The 21,059-nt window shown below is 44.2% G+C and overlaps 1 protein-coding gene across 1 annotated transcript in view; it reads right to left on the bottom strand.

The window, feature by feature from the left end:
• Positions 1–21,059, bottom strand: part of LOC146817828 (uncharacterized) — a 146,500-nt gene that overhangs the window by 85,562 nt on the left and 39,879 nt on the right. Inside the window, exon 3 of the mRNA XM_085609247.1 lies at positions 12,922–13,050. Within this exon, the coding sequence (XP_085465373.1) occupies positions 12,922–13,050 (129 nt within the window). The remainder of the gene's footprint in view (positions 1–12,921; positions 13,051–21,059) is intronic.

Genomic DNA, 21,059 nt, shown 5'->3' with positions numbered 1-21,059 from the left:
CAGAATGGAGGATATGTACATGTACCTTGGAGTAGGGGTGATTTGGCTGCCTTCACAAATGATTTTCCCCGACTTAGGGAAAAACCTGTGGAGTGGTATAAGCAAGTTGATCGCTTTGTTAAAATCTCAAAGGTATTGTGGATTGATCTGAACACCTTCTTTGACATTGTGGTTGAGTGATTTGTGGTCAGCATGTAAAATTGCTGTTGAGTGGCCGACTGCGGAGCCTGACCGGGACCAGATTTTGAATGGTCCGTCGCCTATAGTGATGAAAAAGTTCGAACAAGTGATTACTTGGTTGAAGTCGAAAATCTCACCTCAGGACATCGATTGGGTGAAGATAGGACAGTGCAAGAGCCTAAGGAGACTGTGCATGAGTTTTATGAGAGACTTTTGCAGGCTTTTAAACAGTACAGTGGTCTAGATGTGTTGGATACAAAAGACATGGGACAGTTTGTTTCTAAGTTTGTGTTGGGATTCAGGCCAGAGGTTAGTCTCATGATACAGCAGCATTTGATTTGCTGGCAGAACAAGCTGGTAGATGAGATTTTGCGGTATGCTAGACACTGTAGTGATGAGATAGAATCCAAGCACAGGAAGTTGAAGGATAAACTGATGCTTGTGCAGATGCAAACAGCCCAGGGACAGCCTAATGGGGTAACGTTGGGAAGGAAACAGGGAAACAATCAAGGAGGAATTCAGAATGCTCAGGGTCAGGGAAGGCCAAAGTCAATAGACCCTAAGACCGGAATGGATGTGGTGACATTGAAAAAGACCACAGCATGTCATCTTTGTCACCAGATTGGGCACTGGAGACGAGAGTGTCCTTTGAACCCGTTGAACCAGATACAGCAGGAAGGAGAGAGACCAGGAACCTGTGGCGGACGTGGTCCCTACAGTGACTCTACCTAAGATGGTCAAAGGGGGGGGACGGGTGTTCCACAGATGCAGGTTCCCCAACCACCCAAGATACAGAATATACAACAGGGAGCTCGGACATATTTGAAGATTCCTATGTTTGAGGGGAGTGAGGAAAACGATCTAGACCCACTGGCATGACCATGCTCGAGAGAAGAGGATTGTGCACTTGGAGCTGTCTTAGAGGTAGATCAGAAGGGACCCTTTGTGGAAGCAGATATTGACGGTCACCTTACGACCTTTTTGGTTGATACGGGTGCTACTCGATCAACTATGATCTGCAGTGGTCCCAGACCTACCCCTTTCTGGACAATGTAAATGTAAATGTAAATGTTGTAGACTTGTAAAGCGCACAGCTGCCCCAGCAACGGGGCGTCCCGGCACTGTAGACCGCTGGGGAACCCGTCCTGGCTATCCCTGTGAGATGGTCTCTTTCTGGGTATCTCCAAGGTGAAACCAGGCATCCCTGGCGTCTGTGGGGGGCCGTTTTAGAGATGAGGCAAGCTTAATGCCCAGAGTTGCCGAGTGTGTTCCTGGTTAGAGTAGGTACCGAGGCGAGAATTATCGAGTCCTTTTTGACCCTGGTCCACGACCCTGCCGCATCGGGAATTGAACCCTGGTCCCTGGCCGATTCTCTGCTTACGGGTCTGCCGCCTCTAACCAGTGAGCCACACCTCTCCACAATCAATCCAAGTCGTTGGCATGGCAAATAAGAAACTGACTAGTCCATTGACGGAGCCAATCCCAGTCAAGATAGGGAATTTCAGCGATCAACATCAGTTTGTGGTGTGTGATTCTAGTCAAGTTTGCCTGTTAGGTAGAGATCTATTGTGCAAGCTTAACTGCACTATCTATTGTACCCCAAAGGGAGTGGAAGTACAGACAAGGGATGACGATGCGACCTTTAAGGTTGCGAATCAGCGTGTGTGTGTGGAAATGTACCCAGCATTGACGGTGGAGGAACTTCCACTTGATCTGAGGGACTCCGTGTCAATTGACGTATGGGACCTCAGTGTAGAGGAGATCGGATTAGTCAAGGGAGTAGACCCAATGAAAATCCAGATTAAGCCAAATGTAGAGTTCCCGAGGACGCCCCAGTATAAATTGTCACCTGAAACTATTGCAGGGATTAAACCTGTAATTGAGTCCATGATCAAGCAGGGAATTCTGAGGGAGATCATGGGTAGCCCATGCAATTCGCCTATTATAGGACTACAGAAGCAGAGTGGGAAATTCAGGATTGTACAAGACTTGCGAAAAATCAATGATAGTTGTTCCATGTTGTCCAGTGGTACCAAATCAGTCTGTGATCCTGTTCCAGATCCCATGTGAAGCTGAATGGTTCACAGTGATTGACTTGTGTCAAGCATTTTTCTCGAGTCCTCTGCACGAGGAGAGACAATTTCTTTTTGCTTTTCGGCTGGAAAGTCGTGTGTTAACGGGGTGTCGTATCCCACAGGGGTATACAGAGAGCCCGTCTATCTTTAATCAGATCTTGAAGAAAAATCTCGAAGGTCTTGTGTTGCCACAGAACTCTGTTCTAGTGCAGTACATTGACGATCTGCTTGTTGCGTCAGAAACTGAAGACGCTTGCAGGATCTATACTGTTGCTTTGTTGAATTATTTAGCGGAGAATGGGCATAAAGTATCTCCGAACAAATTGCAGTACTGCTTGAGTGAAGTACAGTATTTGGGTCACAGAATTGAGAAAGGCAAGAGAAAGGTGTCACCAGATCGCATTGAGGCTATTCTGAAAATGCCTGTTCCGACTACTCAGAGAGAAGTCCGAATGTTCTTGGGAATGGTTGGTTATTGTCGCCAATGGATCCCAAACTTCCTTTGAAGCGAAGCCTTTACAGCGGCTGACGCGTAAGGATGTGAGTGATCCGGTACCATGGGACGAAGACTGTTTAGGGTCATTTTTGAGGCTGAGAGAAGCTTTGTGTTGCGCTCCAGCTTTGGGAATGCCTGATTACAAGGCATTTGCCTTATTCTGCTGCGAAAGGGAAGGTTGTGCATTGGCAGTTTTAACTCAGACTCATGGAAGTGTCCGTAGACCAGTTGCCTACTTTTCAGCTACTTTAGATCCAGTAGCTTCTGCGTTGCCCGGATGTCTCAAATCCGTTGCTGCAACAGGTGTCAGTATCGAAAGATGTGAGAGCATTGTAATGGGTCATCTGCTTACTGTTTATGTACCACATTCTGTTGAACTGTTGATGACCAGGACTAAAACACAGCATCTCACGAATAATAGGTCGACGCGTTATGAACAAGTCATCCTTGCTGCAGAAAACGCGACGCTGAAGATGTGTTCGGTTTTAAACCCTGCCACACTGTTGCCTATCCCAAATGTAGACGATGAAGACTGAGGACCATGATTGTCTTGATGTGACTGAATTGTGCACCAAACCGAGACCGGACATTGTCGATGAGCCGCTTCCAGACTCGGATGACATTTTCTTTGTGGACAGTTCATGCTTAAGAGACAGTGCTGGTCGACTGAAAGCAGCGTTTGCTGTATGTACCCTCACTGGAGTGGTTGAAGCCGCTTATTTAGAAGGAGTATACTCCGCACAGGTGGCTGAACTTATTGCTTTGACCTGTGCCTGTTTGGCTGCTGACAAGATCCGTATAACCATTTATAAAGATAGCCAGTATGGGTTTGGTGTCATTCATGACTTCGGACAGCTATGGTCACAGAGAGGGTTTATGACATCTTCTGGTTCACCCATTAGAAATGGGGATTATGTGAGGCAATTGTTGGAAGCATTGCAAAGTCCAGCGGAGATCATAGTTGTTAAGGGTTCTGCACACTCCAAGGGGAATGACTGTCATTAGGTAATAACTACGCAGATGAAGTTGCTCGATTTTGTGCAGAACAGGGATGCACATTCACTGAAAGGCATGTCGAGGGAAGCCAAGAAAGAGCAGATTTCAACGTGATGTTAGCCATGGCTGATATATGGGAAGAACTGAAACGGTTGCAGGATGAAGTTTCCAATCAAGAACGGGCTAGTTGGGTGTGAGCTAGATGTGAAAATGGAGATGTGGATGTATGGATTTCGAATGATGGAAGAGCTGTGTTACCGGAATGTCTGTTGAATCCAATGGCGAGATTGATACATGGCGCTGTACATCTTGGCAGAGATGCAATGGTGCGAGTGTTTCGCCAAACGTGGTACAATCCAAAGTTTTGTGCAGTAGCCGAAGCTGTGTGTCAGAGATGTGTTACGTGTAGGCTTTCCTGTTTTCAGTTTCTATTTTTGGCAAATTCTGGTGGGGTTTTTTCAGTGTTTTCCAGTGATTTCAATACCTTAAAAAAACAGTGATTATCAGTGGTTACAAATTTTCGCACCATAAAAAACAGAAACAGTGTTTTTCCAGTGTTTATGGGCCGTTTCTGCACTGATAGAGCATGGTATATAGACATTGAACGTACAGTGTATACGAGGGCCAAATACATTTTTTACAAATTAAACTTATTGTAGTACAGCATACAATACTTCTTCAGTGAGTATTTGGTCTTGCGCGCTCGCTCTTTACTTCCCATGTAAACTTATCTGTGAAAAGGCCCTCTCAACATTGACCATCAAACAAGGGCCTCAGCAAACTGTGGCTGAGTTCAGACCAGGGCACATGGGAAGGGCAGGGGTTCACCTACAGCAGAGGCAAGGAGAGGCCCTTTGTGTGCACAATAAGGCTGCCCTACTCTATTGACGGCTGTTCTGCATGTTTTACCAAATTCATTTGCTCCTGTATTCTCAATTCACCTCGATTGCAGTAATATTACTGCATGGGGGCTCTAACCCCAAAGTTAAAGCCCAACTGTAGATTAGGGCCTCAGTAGGGTCTGCCTACAGCAAGCACCTCTACTAACCCTTGCGGTCATACACAACAGAGTAGCTACTTCCTTGACCCACCAGAAAGCACCTTGGGGCCTCTACAAGATGTAGGAGAGCGCTACAGAAGCTCTACAATACAATGCAGGCAAGGGTCTGATTGAAAGGCCTGGAGGCCACCATTTCCAGCAGCCTGGATCTGTCAAGCTCTAGGTGTCCATCGCCCAGAGGAAGCACAGAGGTCCTGGGTGCTAGGGTGGTCCAGTGTCAAAGCAGGTGCTTGAGGGGAGGGGTATTGGACCAACAGAAGGGGCACAGAGAAACTCGAAACGTATTTCAAACATCCCCGTAACAACGGCCTTGTATCCACTCACTCTTTCAAATATTATAAAACACAAATACGCATACATTCTGCGGATTTAACAAATGCCCTTATTTTGTGCATAGTAAAACGGCACGCATGGGAACTTCTCTGTGTCTTTATCCATTAATAGATGTGTGTTTATCTTTGTATGCGTGTTGAGGTGATCAAAAACAAACACAGGTACATTCTAGATTGGTCCTGCCGCAGCGGCTAATTGGCCCTCATCCTCTCAGTACAAAGTTAACTTTTTGTGCAAATGCTTCGCCGTTTCCCAGCTCCGGACATGCTGAGCGAGACCCAAAGCTACAAATGTCAAAAGAAAAAAAGCGCTTATGAGAAGCTGGAGGACTCAGGCCTTCCTTCCTCACTGCCCTTTGTAGAAGCATTTTCTCTTGCCACTGTGAAAGACCTCACCCACTTGACATAGCTCATTTACTGCATCTTTGTTCTTTTCCATTAGACACACAGAAGACATACCTTGAACAAAGATCTACAGTGAGTCTGGGCCCTGGTTTTTACCAGAGTACCTAAGCCAGGATGTAATGGGGAGGTGGGTGGGAAGATATTTTTACGAAAATAATAAACATCATTGTACAATTGGTTGTCACTTATTTTAATTTCCTAAATTTACAATCTAGAACATGTGGAACAAAAGTGATGTACCCAGGATTTTGAAAAGTTCTAAATCTGGCATTAGGGATCTTGGTCGACAGTATACAGTCAACATTGGAACAATTTCGATTTGCTGCCAAAGATCTCAAATCACTACAAGTAAGGTGTAGGCAGCTCAGCCAATTCTGATTTTTGATGCTAGAGAAGTTAAGTGTTCTTTAGTCGATGGTTGTATGTTTATAGCTGGGCTTTACATATGTGCTGCTAATGTGTGTAAAACCTAATGTAGGTCACAACTACTTTGTGACTCGGTTTGCCACTCTGTGGTCTTTTGTCATGAAGGACACTTGTTGTCAGAATTGGCTTCATAGGCAACACCATTATGGGACGTGTTTTACTTTCAAAATAGAGGCTGAAAAAACCAGCCCTATCAGCACAATGGGCGTTTCGTAGCGCACCTGTATACAGCTCAAGGGGCCAAATGTAAGAGACGACTACTCAAAAGTAAGAAAGCTTGCAACAAAACTACATCTGTAAATAAATTATTGTACTGTAGAATTTTTAAACCCATCAAAGGCTAGTATTGGGCTAACAAAACTTCAATGCGTCTGACTCATCTACTTGATCCCAGTAGAGATTTAAGTCACTGGGGCTCGAACTCACATCAACGCGGCAGGTGCACTAGCTCACTGAGCTGCTTTACAATCCGGCGCTACCTGCTGATTGCCTGGTGGTGAGACTGCAGAACCTACAAAATATTTTGGTACATCCAGTATTTACTCCTACCGTGTTGTGTGTTTACATCGTACTAATATGCATCACTCATAAAGAAAGCAATGGTACTGCTTTTACCAACCTTCAAACGATGGATGGACGAGTCAGCCCCACCAGACTTCAAGCAGATTTCAGCACTTGATTGACAAACCCGCTGAGCTATCTTGCGTCTCGGAATGGATGATGCAGCGATGCTCAGGAGGTGTGGAAAAAACGAGACACTGGCCTTTAAACTGCTTGGAAGGGAGGGCCAGAGTAGGGCTGCTGTAACTTCTGATTGGCTGACCGGGCCCAGCCCCTCCGAGGAGTCCCAGCGCCCGTCCTTCCGTCGAAGTCAGAGGAGGGAGATCTAATTACGTAGTGGGCGGGGACCAAGAGGTGGCGCCAAATCCAGATACGTCACACGTATCATTTAACTGGACTGGAGAAGAACTGCTGCTGATTTACGGAGCAGGATGATGCAAAAGGTAACGTGCTTACACCTCAGGCTGGCCTGTGTTTATTTTTGTTGGCAAGGAGATGGGAGGGTGCACACAGGGAATTTGAGCTGGTCCAATCCAGTCTCTCCCATGGCCATTGAGTTCGAGGGAGGGCGGGGGGGCACTCGGGTCCACACTGCTCCGGAGTGTTAGACTGCATGCCTGCAAAATCAGTGAAAGCCGGTTTAAACCGGGTCAACTCATTTTCAGCCGGTAGGGTACTGTCGTTCACAATTGGTTTTAACCTAATTCCAGACAGCCTAGTTACGTGTCAACAAATGAATGTAGGGAAAAGGACGGCTGTGACCCCGAGTCATATTGGGAGGTCAGGTGAGCCTTTCAACAGAATGCAGTTGGATTTCATTGAAATGCCGAGGTGCAATGGGTTGAGGTACATATTAGTTGTAGTATGTGTCTTTTCTAGATGGGTGGAGGCTTACCCAACACATAGGTGTGACACTCACCGTAGCCAAGTTACTACTGAGAGAGCTTATCCCGAGGTTCGGTTTCCTGACCTCTTTTGAGTCAGACAGAGGAACGCATTTCCATAGTGAGATCATGAAATTGCTTTGTGCTGCCCTGAATGTAGACCAAAGGTTGCATTGCAGTTATCGACCAGAGGCTTCTGGGATTGTGGAACAAGTTAATGGGACTTTGAAAGCCCGGATGGCAAAAGTGTGCTCTTCGACATCTTTGAAATGGCCAGACGCATTACCCTTAGTTCTCACGAGTCTCCGTAGTGTGCTTGATAGGAGGACTGGATTGTCACCTCATGAGATACTCATGGGGAGAGCGATGCGTTTGCCAGCGATACCTGCCACTGCTTTGATTAACATCACTGATGTTTTGATTCTCGACTACTGTAAAGGCCTGGCTGACGTAGTCTGTTCTGTGTCTCAGCAGGTGCAAGCAGCAGCTGTTCCAGCCGCAAGTGACCTGTGCCACGACTTGTGCCCAGGGGATTGGGTACTTGTGCGTAAACACGTGAGGAAGAGTTGCCTGGATGCTCGTTGGCGTGGGCCATACCAGATAATCTTGGTTACGAATACAGAAGTGAAGTGTGGGGGATTGCTGAACTGGGTGCATGCCTCCCATGCCCGTAGAGTTCCAGCACCCTTCGAAGATACAGTCCCTCTCGTGAATGAAAATCCAGCTGAGGTGGCAGAGCCATCTGAGAGGGCAAGTCAAGCTATGAGGGTTGCTGACGCAGTTGGTGGTGCACTAGACCAAGCTGAAAGGGGATGTGCAAGTCGAAGTCCCGAATTTGACTCAGACGAAGAAAGTGTTGCTGTGGGTGGAGTAGAGTCAAATTCTGCTGAAGGAAGTAGCGCACAGGGTACTCAAAGGGAGAGCAGAAGTGCCACAGAACCAGAAAGGGTTTGGCCCGTGAGTCAAAGATGGGTAAACTTGCGAGTGGCACCGGGAAGAGATCTTGCCCCAGTCTCCGAAGCGTCCGAAGTGGAGCAGAGTGACGAAGCGCAAGCTCAAGGTGGTCTGAGAAAGTCGAGGAGAGCAAGAGTGCTGTGTCGAAGGTACGCCTCACCAGAGTGGACATACGCTGTGACTGAAGCCAGGCATACCAAGCATGGGAAGGCTAAAATCCTTGACACTGGTCAGCAGTTCTCCTAACCTGAAGATAAAAGCGTTGATGAAAATCCCAGGATTGGAGATTGATGGGATATTGACCCTCAATATTCGAGCCCACCGCTTCTGAGTAAAGTTTGTGAACTGATTTTGGAAACCTTAGTCTTTCCGACTTTTGTTGTTATACCCGCACCTCAGGAGTTGACACTTCGAATTCAAATCTTGCAGGGGGTCCTAGAGCTGTTGGGACCGAATATTGTTCTGGACTGATTGTGAACTTTTGTTGTATACAAGTCTGAAAGAAGATAACCTAGGCCCGAGGGGAAGAAGGATACATTTAGGGATTTTCCGTTGGAGAAAATGAAAGAGGGCTAGGGAAGTCTTTTTCTGGACTGTGTAAATAAGGAACTGAAAATTGTTAGGGGTTTTCCAGCTTCAAAGTGGTGACTGACCTGAGTGGACACAAAATTTTGGATGAGAAAGACTTTTACCTGTTGTCATTGAACTGAACTCTGAGAACTATACGAAGATGGCAGAAGCTGGAATTACTCACCGTAGGGCTAAACTAGTGATAGGTACACTTTTAGGGGTAGTGATATTTGCTTTAGTTGCGGTAGTTGTAGCCTCATATAGTGTCACACGAGCAGGAGGGGGAGGTACAGGGACACCTACACCTACCACTTCCAGCCAAAAAGGGATTACTATAGGAGCTCAAAGAGCTTTGACACTTAAAGAGAGTCGTAGACTTCATGTAGACCTGTCTAGAGGTGATTTCAAGCTTAATGCTTATGCGAAGCTGTTGTACGAGTATGTTGACGCGATGGATGCGAAGGATTGCTATGTGTGTATGCAATTGCCTTCTGTAGACGAGGGTATAAGATACCATCACCTTCCACTAACATATGGGATTACTTATTGCTTAGCCTGTTCTATGAGAGGAAACAGTTTGAGTATTTCTTCTCAAACTATGATGTAGTACTTCCTGAAGTTCTGGCATATAAGCATTTGAATAAGTATGATTATTATAAGTCAGAAGATAGACTTCGGACTTATTTCATACAGACTACAAGTTTAGATACAGCTTATGCCCATAGACATAATTTGACGTGCTTATTGTCGAAAACTGAAAAGAAGTTTATTGCCCAGATTGAGGATAGATATGGAAAACTAACCCAGAAACTAAACACAGGAGAGAGTCTGGTAGATTGGACTGAGGAGGAGAGATTACACAGATCCAAGGGAAGCTATGGACCTATAGAATTAGATCAAGTACAGAAGGGGATTTTGTGCGTAGGACGTCCTCAGACCCATTATGATAAGGTTCCAATGGGACATAGTACGTGTGACCATACTTTTACTATGGAAGATTCTAGTAAGAACTTTTTGCAGGGTCTGGTGCAAGTGATTCCAACGGTGTATTTTGTATGTGGAAAGAATGCTTACGTGAGATTGCCTGTGAATTGGTATGGTACATGCTACTTGGCTATCATTTTCCCGAAGATTTACCATACAGAAGATTTAAATTTGTTAGAGACAGGACATCATTCTAAAGTGCGAAGAGCTACGAGTGCAGGTGCAGTGATTGGTGATATCTTTGGAGCAATGATACCCGGTTTGGGTGTGGTCTTGAATGACGTCAAGATAAGAAAGCTGGCGACTGTGGTTGATGAATTGTCAATGAACACAGCGAGGTCATTGCTGTTGGTTGATGGGGAGAGGTTATCGATAAGAATGATGGTTTTGCAAAATCATCTTACTTTAGACGTGTTATTGGCAAAGGAGGACGGAGTCTGTAAATTGTTGAAGGTCCAGGAATGCTGTACGTATATTCCAGACAATAGCAAGAATCTGGAGAAATATATAGACAACATTGCAACGATTCACCAGCAGATTGCTGAGTTGACTGAAGAGAATGTGTGGGAAAAGATTGGTGAAGGATTTGGTCGTATTGGAAGTTGGTTTGCAAACTTGGGAAAAGGGTTCCTCAGATTTGTGCTGAAGCCGCTGGTTATCGTTGTGGTTTGTGTGATCTGTTTGTGGGGACTTAGAGCCTGTAAATGGTACAGGGGAAATAAGGTTGAGAGAGCTCTCAGAGCGAATGAGAGAAGAATGGCGAGACTGCAGTACAGTCAATGTCAGAACCTTAAAAGGATGGAGGGGTTCTGACAAAGTAGAATGGCAACAAGCACTGTTTAGGTCGGTTCGGTCTTCAAAGGGATTGATGGTGTGATGACAATTGTCAAAGGGGGGGGAACTGATCAAGCGCCATGTGATTGAGATTTGTAGGGGTGCATCATATTCACAGTTAGTCGGCACCCGCATATAATCGATGTATGTCTAGAAGCGTCAGAAATGTATTTGCTATAATCATTTAACATAGAAGTGTTAGACATGTAATAATGTTTTGCGAAGTTTAACGTTGCAAGTTATCGTGAATGTGTTTGGAATAATGTAGATTAGGTTTCACAATAAATGTAATGGATTACATGTGTGCCACGTTGGAATTAAAAAGTAGGTTGCTTATTTACAAGATGATTATGTTGAATTAATGCTTAGAATGTGATTTCGTAGTATGTTTCTGGGTCTGTAATACTGTCCCTAAGTGCATAGGTAGAAGAGAAGGCCTGTTCATTTCTTATTTTAGCTATATTTTACAGGCTGACAGGGATTTCTTGTTTAAGGCTTGAGTTGCCGTGAAATGTAAAACTTCAAGATGCGAAGAGCTTTCCTTTTCGTTCCCATGTTTCTGTTGCAGGTGCAAGGACATTTAGCTTGTTAGTGAGAATAAGTCTTTGTTTTAGGAGTTGAGATACGGCGAGAAGCCTACAGGGGAGTGCATTGGAATGTGCAACTGTAACTCTTAGTATGGAAGGTGCCTGGGACCCAAGGTCAAGCTAACGGACGATGGAAGATGGACAGCTCTGGATGGAAATTCACCGGAGGAAGACCTGGCTGAAGGTGTGCCGAAGGGCATGTTCTGCGATTTTGGAGTTTTGTATTAGGGACAGACTCCCGTGGGTTGGGCAGATGAGGTTTAGGCGGGAAGCTAGAAGGAGCATCCAAGATCGAGCTCTCACGAAGTGAAGACGTCTTAGGAAGTTTCACTCCTGACACCTTTTTAATGATTCTCTTGCTTGGGAGGGAATGCTAAGTAGGGATGCCACTTTAGAATAGAGTAGGGACAGAAATGTTTTGACTAATGATTCCAAAAATTGATATCAGCATAACGATTCTTTATTTGATGCTTTTAGAATCTGTAATTCTTTTTATTTTTATAGTCGAATGCGAATTGTTCATAGGCTAGCTTTTGTATTAGTGCCCACTTATCTTTTGTGCCTTGTATTGAGATGCCTTTATGTTCCGATGTTTTTGCTCATAATAAAATCTCGGAAATTTTAGATCCTGAGTCCTCCCATCCTTTAATGATGTCAACTTGCGGTAGTTATATTCTGATAATTGTGTTGACTCCCTCTACGCTATTTGGCAAGTAAAAAGATCCTGGCGACCTGAGAGGGTTCTTGCAGATAACTGGTTAGACAAGAATCCGGCCCTTTCAACTGTGTAGCAAATGGGAAAATAATAAGCTTGAAGGAGGCAGTTGGCCACCATTTATATTAAAACGCCAAGTCATGCTTTTTTTTGTTGAAGTTCCTAGGTTACTTAAATTACATATTTCATGTAGACAAAGGCAAAGTAACTTGGTTCCTTTAAAAGAAGGTTGGGCTTAGACTATATGAATTGAACCAGATTTACTTGCAGAACAAGCACTGCAAACATCAAGTCTTCTCCAAGCCAGCCTCTGAGGAAGAGCACTTGCGAGACCTCATTTTATTGAAAATGTAGTTTACTCTTCAAGTTTGATTATAAAGCAGTAAAGTAAGCAGTAACACAATTTCTCAAACGAACACACACCATGAAGCAGAAGTGTGTATATCAAGCACCACTCTTGACAGGGGAATTCCATTTTTGGTCCAGGAGGCCACAGCACATTTCAACCCATGTTTGCTTGGCTCATGAAAGCATTACAGGGAAACTCTTATTCCACTACCCATCAACCAAAATCAACAAATGCACCCCAGGTTCTATAGGTAAGACTAAAACAGTCTGGAAGATGACCAAGGACAGGAAACAGACAGTTTCAAGCTATAGCATATCAATACATAGCATCTCCCATCCCAATAGTCATCACCTGCCCCTGACCCAGGTGGCCCTTCAGTCCACTGAAGCCACAGCCAACAAGCTTATCCCACAGCCAACAAGCTTATCCCACTTGTAAATCAGCACTCCACTTAAAACATCCTACGAACACAGGGGATTCACCAATATTTACAAGAACTGCAATGAAACTTACTTTCAGTGGTCATTTTATTCAGGACGTGTCTTTGGAGATTAGAGAAGCTGCTATAATATTTAATTGTCAGAATGTACATCTCCTTCCATTCGTACTTAAACGCGCACTCTGTAGACGCTTCGTCCATTACTACAAACAAAGAAAGGTATTATGAACTTGTATCTGCTACATTGAACGACATTTTAAGTGAAATCAGCACATTTTCATTTTGAGCCATTTTCAGTGTACACACATCTGGTTTAACACATGGCTTTGACATATGTTGCTTTAAGAAATTTGGTGTCATCTATATTGTAGTATACTTGATAGCTTGTAGTCAGGGCCACTAGAATTGTGTGTAGCCGGGGCAATCAAATGAAGAGCCGAGGCTGACTAAATTGCGCAGCAAGAAAAGGCAATTTACGTAAGAATGCAGCACATTTTGGCCAAACAAAAACAGTTCAAAGACCTGGCTCTTCAGATTACCACGGAGCTGCTCGAACCCCCCCCCCCCCCGCCCTTTACCCCCCACCCCCGCACCTTGAGACCCTCACAGGTGAGTAGAGCGCTTCAAAGGTTCCTGATTGATTGCAAAGGCGAACTGGTAAGAGAATAACATGACAGGAAAAAAGGTCCGAGTATACACCACGGAAAGATCATCTAAAGGCAGGCAATTCTTGTCCAAAATGTGGTATTACACACAATATGGTGCATCAGCACAGAGTCTGGGTGCGTGTGTGGGGGGGGGGGGGGGTGGCTCTCACTACCATCTATTCTGGAACTGCGCCAAGTAGGTGGCATACTTGGAGGAGGAAGTCGTTCATAGTCAGCATCTAAAATATAGCCATGCCTCCAAACCCAGAGACAATGCAGAAAGCCTCCCAAGATCATGATCGGTTTCTGAGTTTTGTCTTGAGGGGAAAAATATCCCAGGCTCTGTCAGCACAATTGGGGCAAGAAATCGGTACACAACTAAAGAATAGTTCCACTGATTAGGGGAGCCACATGGGGGTTGAGCTCTAATCGTTTGGCCACATCCTCTCCCGTCAATCGGCATAAGTTCACTTACATATGCGTCCCTGGTATATGGTACCAGTTGAACCCAGGGCCTTCAAGTTTATCCTCTGTAGACTGAAGCACTTATTGTGCCCAACACGAGTGTGACAAAGCAGACCATGACACCCAGGCTGCGATTGAAGTCTGGTAGTTCGAGTGTTTAGACTTAGACTGCTAACTCGACTTTGCCATTTTCACCCATGGCAAGGCCCAAATCTTATTTTTAAATATTTGTAAGTCACTCTTAAGGTAGGCCTAACCAGCCCTATAGGCAGGGTGTAAATAGTAAAACAAAATACATTTTGATGACTTTACATGTTCTGAAAGTTAAAACCTAAGCAGGAACCACCTCACTAGTCAGGGTAAGTTAGATACACACTAAAGATAACCTGTGCTCCCCCTCTGGTAGCTTGGCACAGGGTAATCAGGCTGATCTAAAGAGGCAATGTGTAAAGTATTTGTGCAACACACACTAACACAATGAATACACCACAAAAATATTCCACCTAGGTTTAGAAACTGATATGTTTAGGAGTAAAATTAGACCAAAACGACAAAAATCCAAGAAGTAGAACTAGAGTTATGAATTTTTAAAGATTAAATCAAAAACAAGTTCTTAGCGTCAAATAGTGCTTAGGGGTTACTTAAGGTCGTGCTGGACCTGGGTAAATCCAAAGTTCAGAGTGACCATGTTGGAGGGCGGGCTTACTATAGGACTCACGGAGGTCCCACTTAAAGTACAGTTAGTGGAGCTACGTCGACAGCGAAGACTTTGCGTTGGTTCTGATCCATGAAGGTGATGAAGGCTTCAGCGACAAACCCCTTTATGATGCAGGCACTGCATCATAAAGGGGTTTGTCCTGATAGTGAAATACTGCCAATTTTGTTTCACTATTGAAAGGCTATCTTGCCCCATAGGACAGAATGGGGAATGTTTTATAGAAAATTTGAGTTTGGTATCTCTGAACTCAGGATTTAATAACCTCTTTTAGTAAAGATGTTTTTTAAATAGTGTGTTTGAAAATAGCACTTTTAGAAAGTGGCTATTTTCTTGTTCAACCATCCTGTGTGCCTCTGCCTTTTTGTGGATTGACTGTCTGGCTTTTGAGTGACAGGGGGTGGGTAGGTACAGTGGCCCCAGGAGTCTGGATGAGTCAGCACTAGGCTGAATAGGCCTGATCTGCATTTGGAGTGGTGGGAGGAGTAGCACCTGTACCTGAATAGGGCTGTGCCTGCCTTCCACAATACTGTCTCTGCCCCCCTGTGGTGTGCCTGGAGCCAAGGCTCACACAGACAATGGATGTTGTTGTGCACTTGCAGAGTGCCCCCCAGAACTGGTTTGAACTGGACTCAGAGCCCCTTGCACAAAGAGAACAAAGACATTTTAGGGTACAAGTATCAGACCCAAAACCCCAGACTGTAGATCATTCCTGGAATTCAAGAGGAACCTTTGCCAAGGAGAAGAGCTGGAGAGACTGAGAAGTACTGCCCTTGCTGGGTGTCCGAGGTTGGCCTGCAGTTGCTGTTTCTGCCAAGGAAAGGAGAAGGACTTTGCTGTGTCCCCTGCTTGAAGGAGATCTCCAAGGGCCTGAAGTGAGCTGGCCTCCTGTTCTGAAGTCTCAGGGACACAAAGTCTTCACTCCCAACTCCCCTGAACTCTGCTGCTGTGAGTTCTGACCTGCCAAGAGATGTCTGTGCCAGCTTTGGGCCTCTGGAGGTTGTTGCTGCTGTTTGGGAGCTGGAAGAAAGAAAAATAACTCAAACAAGTACAGAAATTGACGCATCGAGGGATCACGGTTGAAGCGGACAGACGAAGCGCCGCTCGACGCCACTGCATCGATTGTCGACGCATCCTGGATTTCCACGCATCGTACTTGTGTGGCAAGTTCTTCCAATGCATCACCTGCAGACCGGAACCGTCATGAAGAATCAACACATCACTCCCCGTACTGATCGGATTAGACGCAACCCTTCCTCTGCATGCTGCGGGACTGTCGTATCGCCTCCTCAAGGTCTCAGGAGTATCGCATCTTTGTTTTCCGACACTGCGGCTGTTTGGCTTGTTAACTTTGACGCATCTACAGGTACTTTGGTGAAAAGTCACGCATCCATAGTTTTCTATGGTATAAGTTCTTGAAATATTTTCAAAGTCATATTTTTAACTGTATATGTTGGATTTTCGTCGTTTTGATCTGGTTTAGTTTAGATAACGATATTTTATTTTTCCAAACTGGCGTGGTGTCCTTTTGTGGTGTTATCACTGTTTTACTGTGAGTGTTGGTAAAAATACTTTACTCCTAGCAGTGTTATTCACAGGTTCAGTAGATTACGGTCTTAGTAGGGTCAGAGGCCCAGTACTTCTACCCAGTTGTGCCTTTGAAGTAGAGGGGCGGGGGTGGCTTCAAAGCAGGCCCTTGTGGTGCACAGGTCCTGCTTTCTTCCCAGGCTCGGCTCCAGACCATCAGTAGGGGGGCAATCAGCATATTGTGTGTGGGGGGGGGAGGGGGACAGAAAACTGCCTATTCAGGAATCCCCTCTCTTTGTGCCCAGGAAGAGCTATTCAAATGTAGATAAATGCAGAGGACTTATCTGTTGTACCCACCCTTCCTGTATTAGTGACTGTCTAGAGGAATGCACAAAGTGTAGTTGTCACCCACCCCAGACATGTATGGAGGACAGGCTGCAAGGCACACAACAGTAAGAGCAGAGAAATGTTCACTTTCTAGAAGTAAAAGACAATTGATGGACATAATTCAGAACAAATCAAAACACCCCAAGTCAAGAGATTAGGTTAAATCAATCATTCATTCATTTGCTCACCATGCCACCCCAGTTTAGACCAGGGCATATGCAAATCAGTCTCGACCATGTGCCTCATGGGAACAGTCCAGCCCGAGCCGCCAAACCAGGTTCTCCCTGGACCAGAAGCAAGCATCCAAGGGTGATTTTGTGGTTTCACCCCTACGCCAGGATAGCTTGAATCCAGTGGCACAGTGAGCCTGGGACCCATGGCTGGGCATACCTGGTGCACTTAGGGTATGCTCATACGTGGGTCCCGGGCTCACTGTATTATGGCATTGTTTAATGTTGCTGAAAGTGATGGATGCACTCCGTTTTGTAATTAGTCAATTATTTTAGTTGATGCTCTATTGGCAAAGTGGTCATGTGCAGACCAGTGCGTGCTTTACCCCAATAGCACTTTAGTGATATTTGGAATATGTGGAACGAAAATACGCTCCACTCACATGTCACACAGCAAAGAATGTACAGAGAAAGCTCTGTTCTACAAATATTTCGTTTTTAAATTTTTCTTGATCCTTTGTTTATGTTCTGTTCTACAAATTAATCACAATGTTTTCCATTTTACAAATTAAGGCAACATATTCCAAATATTGTTTAATGTTGGGTCACACCCATCATCCTTTTGGATGTTTTATCCATAGTCTTTAGAATGGAGGGTTTGACTCTAGGCCCCTGATGATTTAGCCTAGCTTCAATAATTTCTGCAGGATTGCTGCCAGGCACTTGAGATGCTGCTTCCTTTATATTCCTCTGTTCATACTCTGGTGCTTGGAGTGTTGCAAGATTCTTCAGAGAGTCCAGCACAGTTTAATATTAATGTAGCCCCAGTCCCTGCCCAGGATCATTCTTGTTTGGTTTCCTTCTAATCAGAAGCTCTTGACCCTCAGATTTTTGTGCTCATGAACAGTTGTTGGCCAGTTTCATTATTGAAGGATTTCCAAAGCCTCTCGGAAGAAGGAAAACCCATATAAATTCAATCCAAAGCTCAAGTCATTGCATCTGTGGATCCTGATGCTGTCAAATACATATTGATGGCCTCATGATTTGAGTTTCCCTTCACTACCTGTTGATTAAACTTGTCACATGGGAATCAGGTGGTGGTTTCCATCTTTCTTTAGATTGGTAACTTTGAAAAACTTCAAGGAGTAGTTATATTGCAATACAAAATTGATATAGGGATTACTACCCCTGTGTGGGGAGCTGAAGCGCTTGCCTACATGGGTAGCACGCTACACCACATAGGGTGTGGCTGGAAGAGTTCTTTGTTGGAAGCTAGTGTTCAGGCAAAGCAATTCGTTTGAGCTTGCAGAAATAACAGATTAATCTGTTTCTAGTTTTTAGAATGTTGCCGCTCATCTTAGCCCGGACGATCCTTTACCAGTTTCCTCTTTGCTCGGACAATAGTCGGCCCACATAAGTGAATTGTTTTAAAAACAATGTGTCATTAACATCTTTGGATCTAGTCCCGCCTTTCTACAATATGCTGATCTATTTTTTGTGATCAGAGCTCTCCATGTCCCTAAAATCTTCTGATGCCTCAGTTCCATATCGGGCGCCTGGAATCCAAAACATCCTGATCTTAATCTTCACAGGAACCTACTGCACTTAAGGAAGCAGCAAAAGACTGTTATTTTCTTTGCACGGCTCTACTCCTGTTACTGTACGTCTAGCGCAGAAACACCCTGTTGGATACGAGTGCTCTACAGATCAATCAGATCAAAGATTGAGGGTACAATAAGCTTGACGGGCCAAATCAAAATTATGCAAACGCTAAACGTAATACAAAACGCAAAAGTTTGGGGCAACTCTGCATTCAATGCAAGAAACTAAATCCAATGAAAATTCCAAGAGTCGGATCCAAATGTAGTTCAGTTCACTTTTTATAATCTCACATTTTAAATCAATAGACCTGATGGAGCGCGATAGTGCTCTAAAATTGTAGGGGTGCATCACAAGGATGGTTAGTCCACACCCGCATATATTCCTGTGTTTTATTAACATTTGATCATTAGAAAACGTGTTGTAATAATGGAGATCAATTGATAGAAATGTTGTGCCATGCAAGAGAAACGAAATGGCACTGGTGTTTGGAAAGAGTAACCTTTAGCATATTGCAATTGCGTAACGAAAAGCCTATATGTGTAATGTAATGCATTTGTTTAAACGTGCATCATGTTGGGAGTCTGCACGTGAAGATGACGAATTGTGTTTAACGTGTAATAATTGTAGATGCTTGCAAAGGAAACCAGTGTTAACTTGTGTGTATAGTTTGATGCTTAAAGGCCCAAATTAGATTTTCTCCTTTGTGTAATTGAAGGCCTGATCATTTATTCTTATGTTGGCAGATTTGTGTAGGCCAGAAAATGTGATTTCTCTGGTAAGCTCTCGCATTTGGAGGTAGTCAGCAAATTCCATGTGCATGCAAGGTTGTTCTGTTCTCACGTTTCCGTTGCAGGTGAAAGAAGCTGTCTTTGTTAGTTACAACTAATGCCTTTTGTGTTAGGACTTGGGCATGGAGGAGAAGTGATACTTTGTAAACAGAATGTCGATAATTGGGAGCCGGTGTTCTTTCTCATCGAGGAGGCCTGGGAATCAAGGTCGAGTTTAACTTGGGTGGAGTGCGGAAGATGGTGGAAATTTACCTATGAAAGGTGCCTGGTCAGATTAGGTGATCTGTGGGCGTGTTTTACATCTGTGCATTTTGTATTAGGGACAGTGTCCCGGGGACGGAGTTAGGAGAAGTGGTTAGGAGAAGTGGTTAGGAGAACGATCTAGACAGAAGGAGCTTCTTAGAACAAGCTCTGTAGCTTTGCCTACTTGACCCATACAACGTGAGCGTACTTCTTAGGAAGTCTTCACGAGCTGACGCCTTTAATTGATCTTGCCTGGGAAATGCTAAGTAGGGATGTCACTTTAGAGATAGAGTAGGGATAGACTGTTTTTCACTTTTCAGCCGCAGATGAGGTCTGACTTCGATGTTGGGGCAGTTATTGTCTGTGTTCCGTTTAAGGAACTTTTAATTCTTTTCATGATTCATCGGATTAAGCTCACTCGTAGATATGGCTTTGTATTAGTTCCTATGTACTTTTACAGCCTCGTCCTGAGGTGCTTGTATATTCAGTTGTTCCTGGCTTTGTAACAAACCTACTAACTTGGAATTTGGAGTCTGTAATCTTTTGAGTCATTATCATCGGAAATGTTAGATTGTCTAAGATGAGTTGTTACGCCCCTTTACACTTCTCAGCAGGTAATAAATGACTCCTTGACCTAGGGTTCCTCGTTAAGATTTGGATGGTGGAAACCGGCCTTATCAGACAATACAAAAATTTAGGTCAAAAACAAAGGATAGGACAAGGTAACTAAAAACTCATGTTGTATTGTAGATTTACTGAAAATCATTTACAAAAGGAACATCGGTGATACAGCAAGACAAAATAAAAAAATAAAAGTTTTAAAATTACGATTTTTAAAACCAGGTAATTGAAAACCTGTGCAAAAGACGTTTTGTAAATTGAAATAGGATAGTATAAAAATCCGGACACAAACCGGAGCAAAATCAGCCTGGCCGCATTAGCGGTTTATATATATATGCAAGGACATGCTATGTGCAAGAGGGCATCATTTATGAGATATTGCAAGAGCAGAGCCAGTGATACACCGTTTAAATGATAGAGTAAGTGATTCCAGATATTACATTGTAAAGCAAGACATTCTGAGCCCAAAGGGGGCCAACCTGAGCACATAAGGTGTTGATAATCCTACAGGGATGGGCGGTGTTTGCGTAGAGCAGTAGTTGCTGGATTGGGCCGTGCCCTTTTGCACCACATGGTGTACAGTGTTACCAAGCATGCGTAAAACCATAAAGTGCAAGATGCATGTGTTAAACCGTGTAGTGCAAGATTAAATTCATCGTACAACACGTCATTAGGCAAATTGCCCCCCCCAGGGAGTGATTTGGCAATATTTTAGCAGCAGACAATGTGCGCAGCTCATTCTGTATGCTTTGGCACAAGCTTAACTCCTTTTTACCCGACGAGATATTTTTCAATGACCCCTATAATCCCATTTTGGAAGGATTAAAAGCCTAGCCCTCAATATGTTCTGTAGGGCTTGCCTCCCTAGTGCTGCATTCAGATAGGGTTGGCACATAGTGCCCGATTTGTCATGCTGCATCACGGATATTCCTTTTGTAAAAGATTTTAAGTAATTATACAATGAAACATGACAACTGAGACAGTAAGTAGAAACTCTTCAATAAGGGAGCTACCAAAGATTCTAAATTCTCCAACACCAAAAAGAAA

This window comes from Triturus cristatus, chromosome 6, assembly GCF_964204655.1.
Source record: "Triturus cristatus chromosome 6, aTriCri1.1, whole genome shotgun sequence".
NCBI classification, from domain to species: domain Eukaryota; kingdom Metazoa; phylum Chordata; class Amphibia; order Caudata; family Salamandridae; genus Triturus; species Triturus cristatus.
This window is presented reverse-complemented; position numbering and strand designations above follow the sequence as displayed.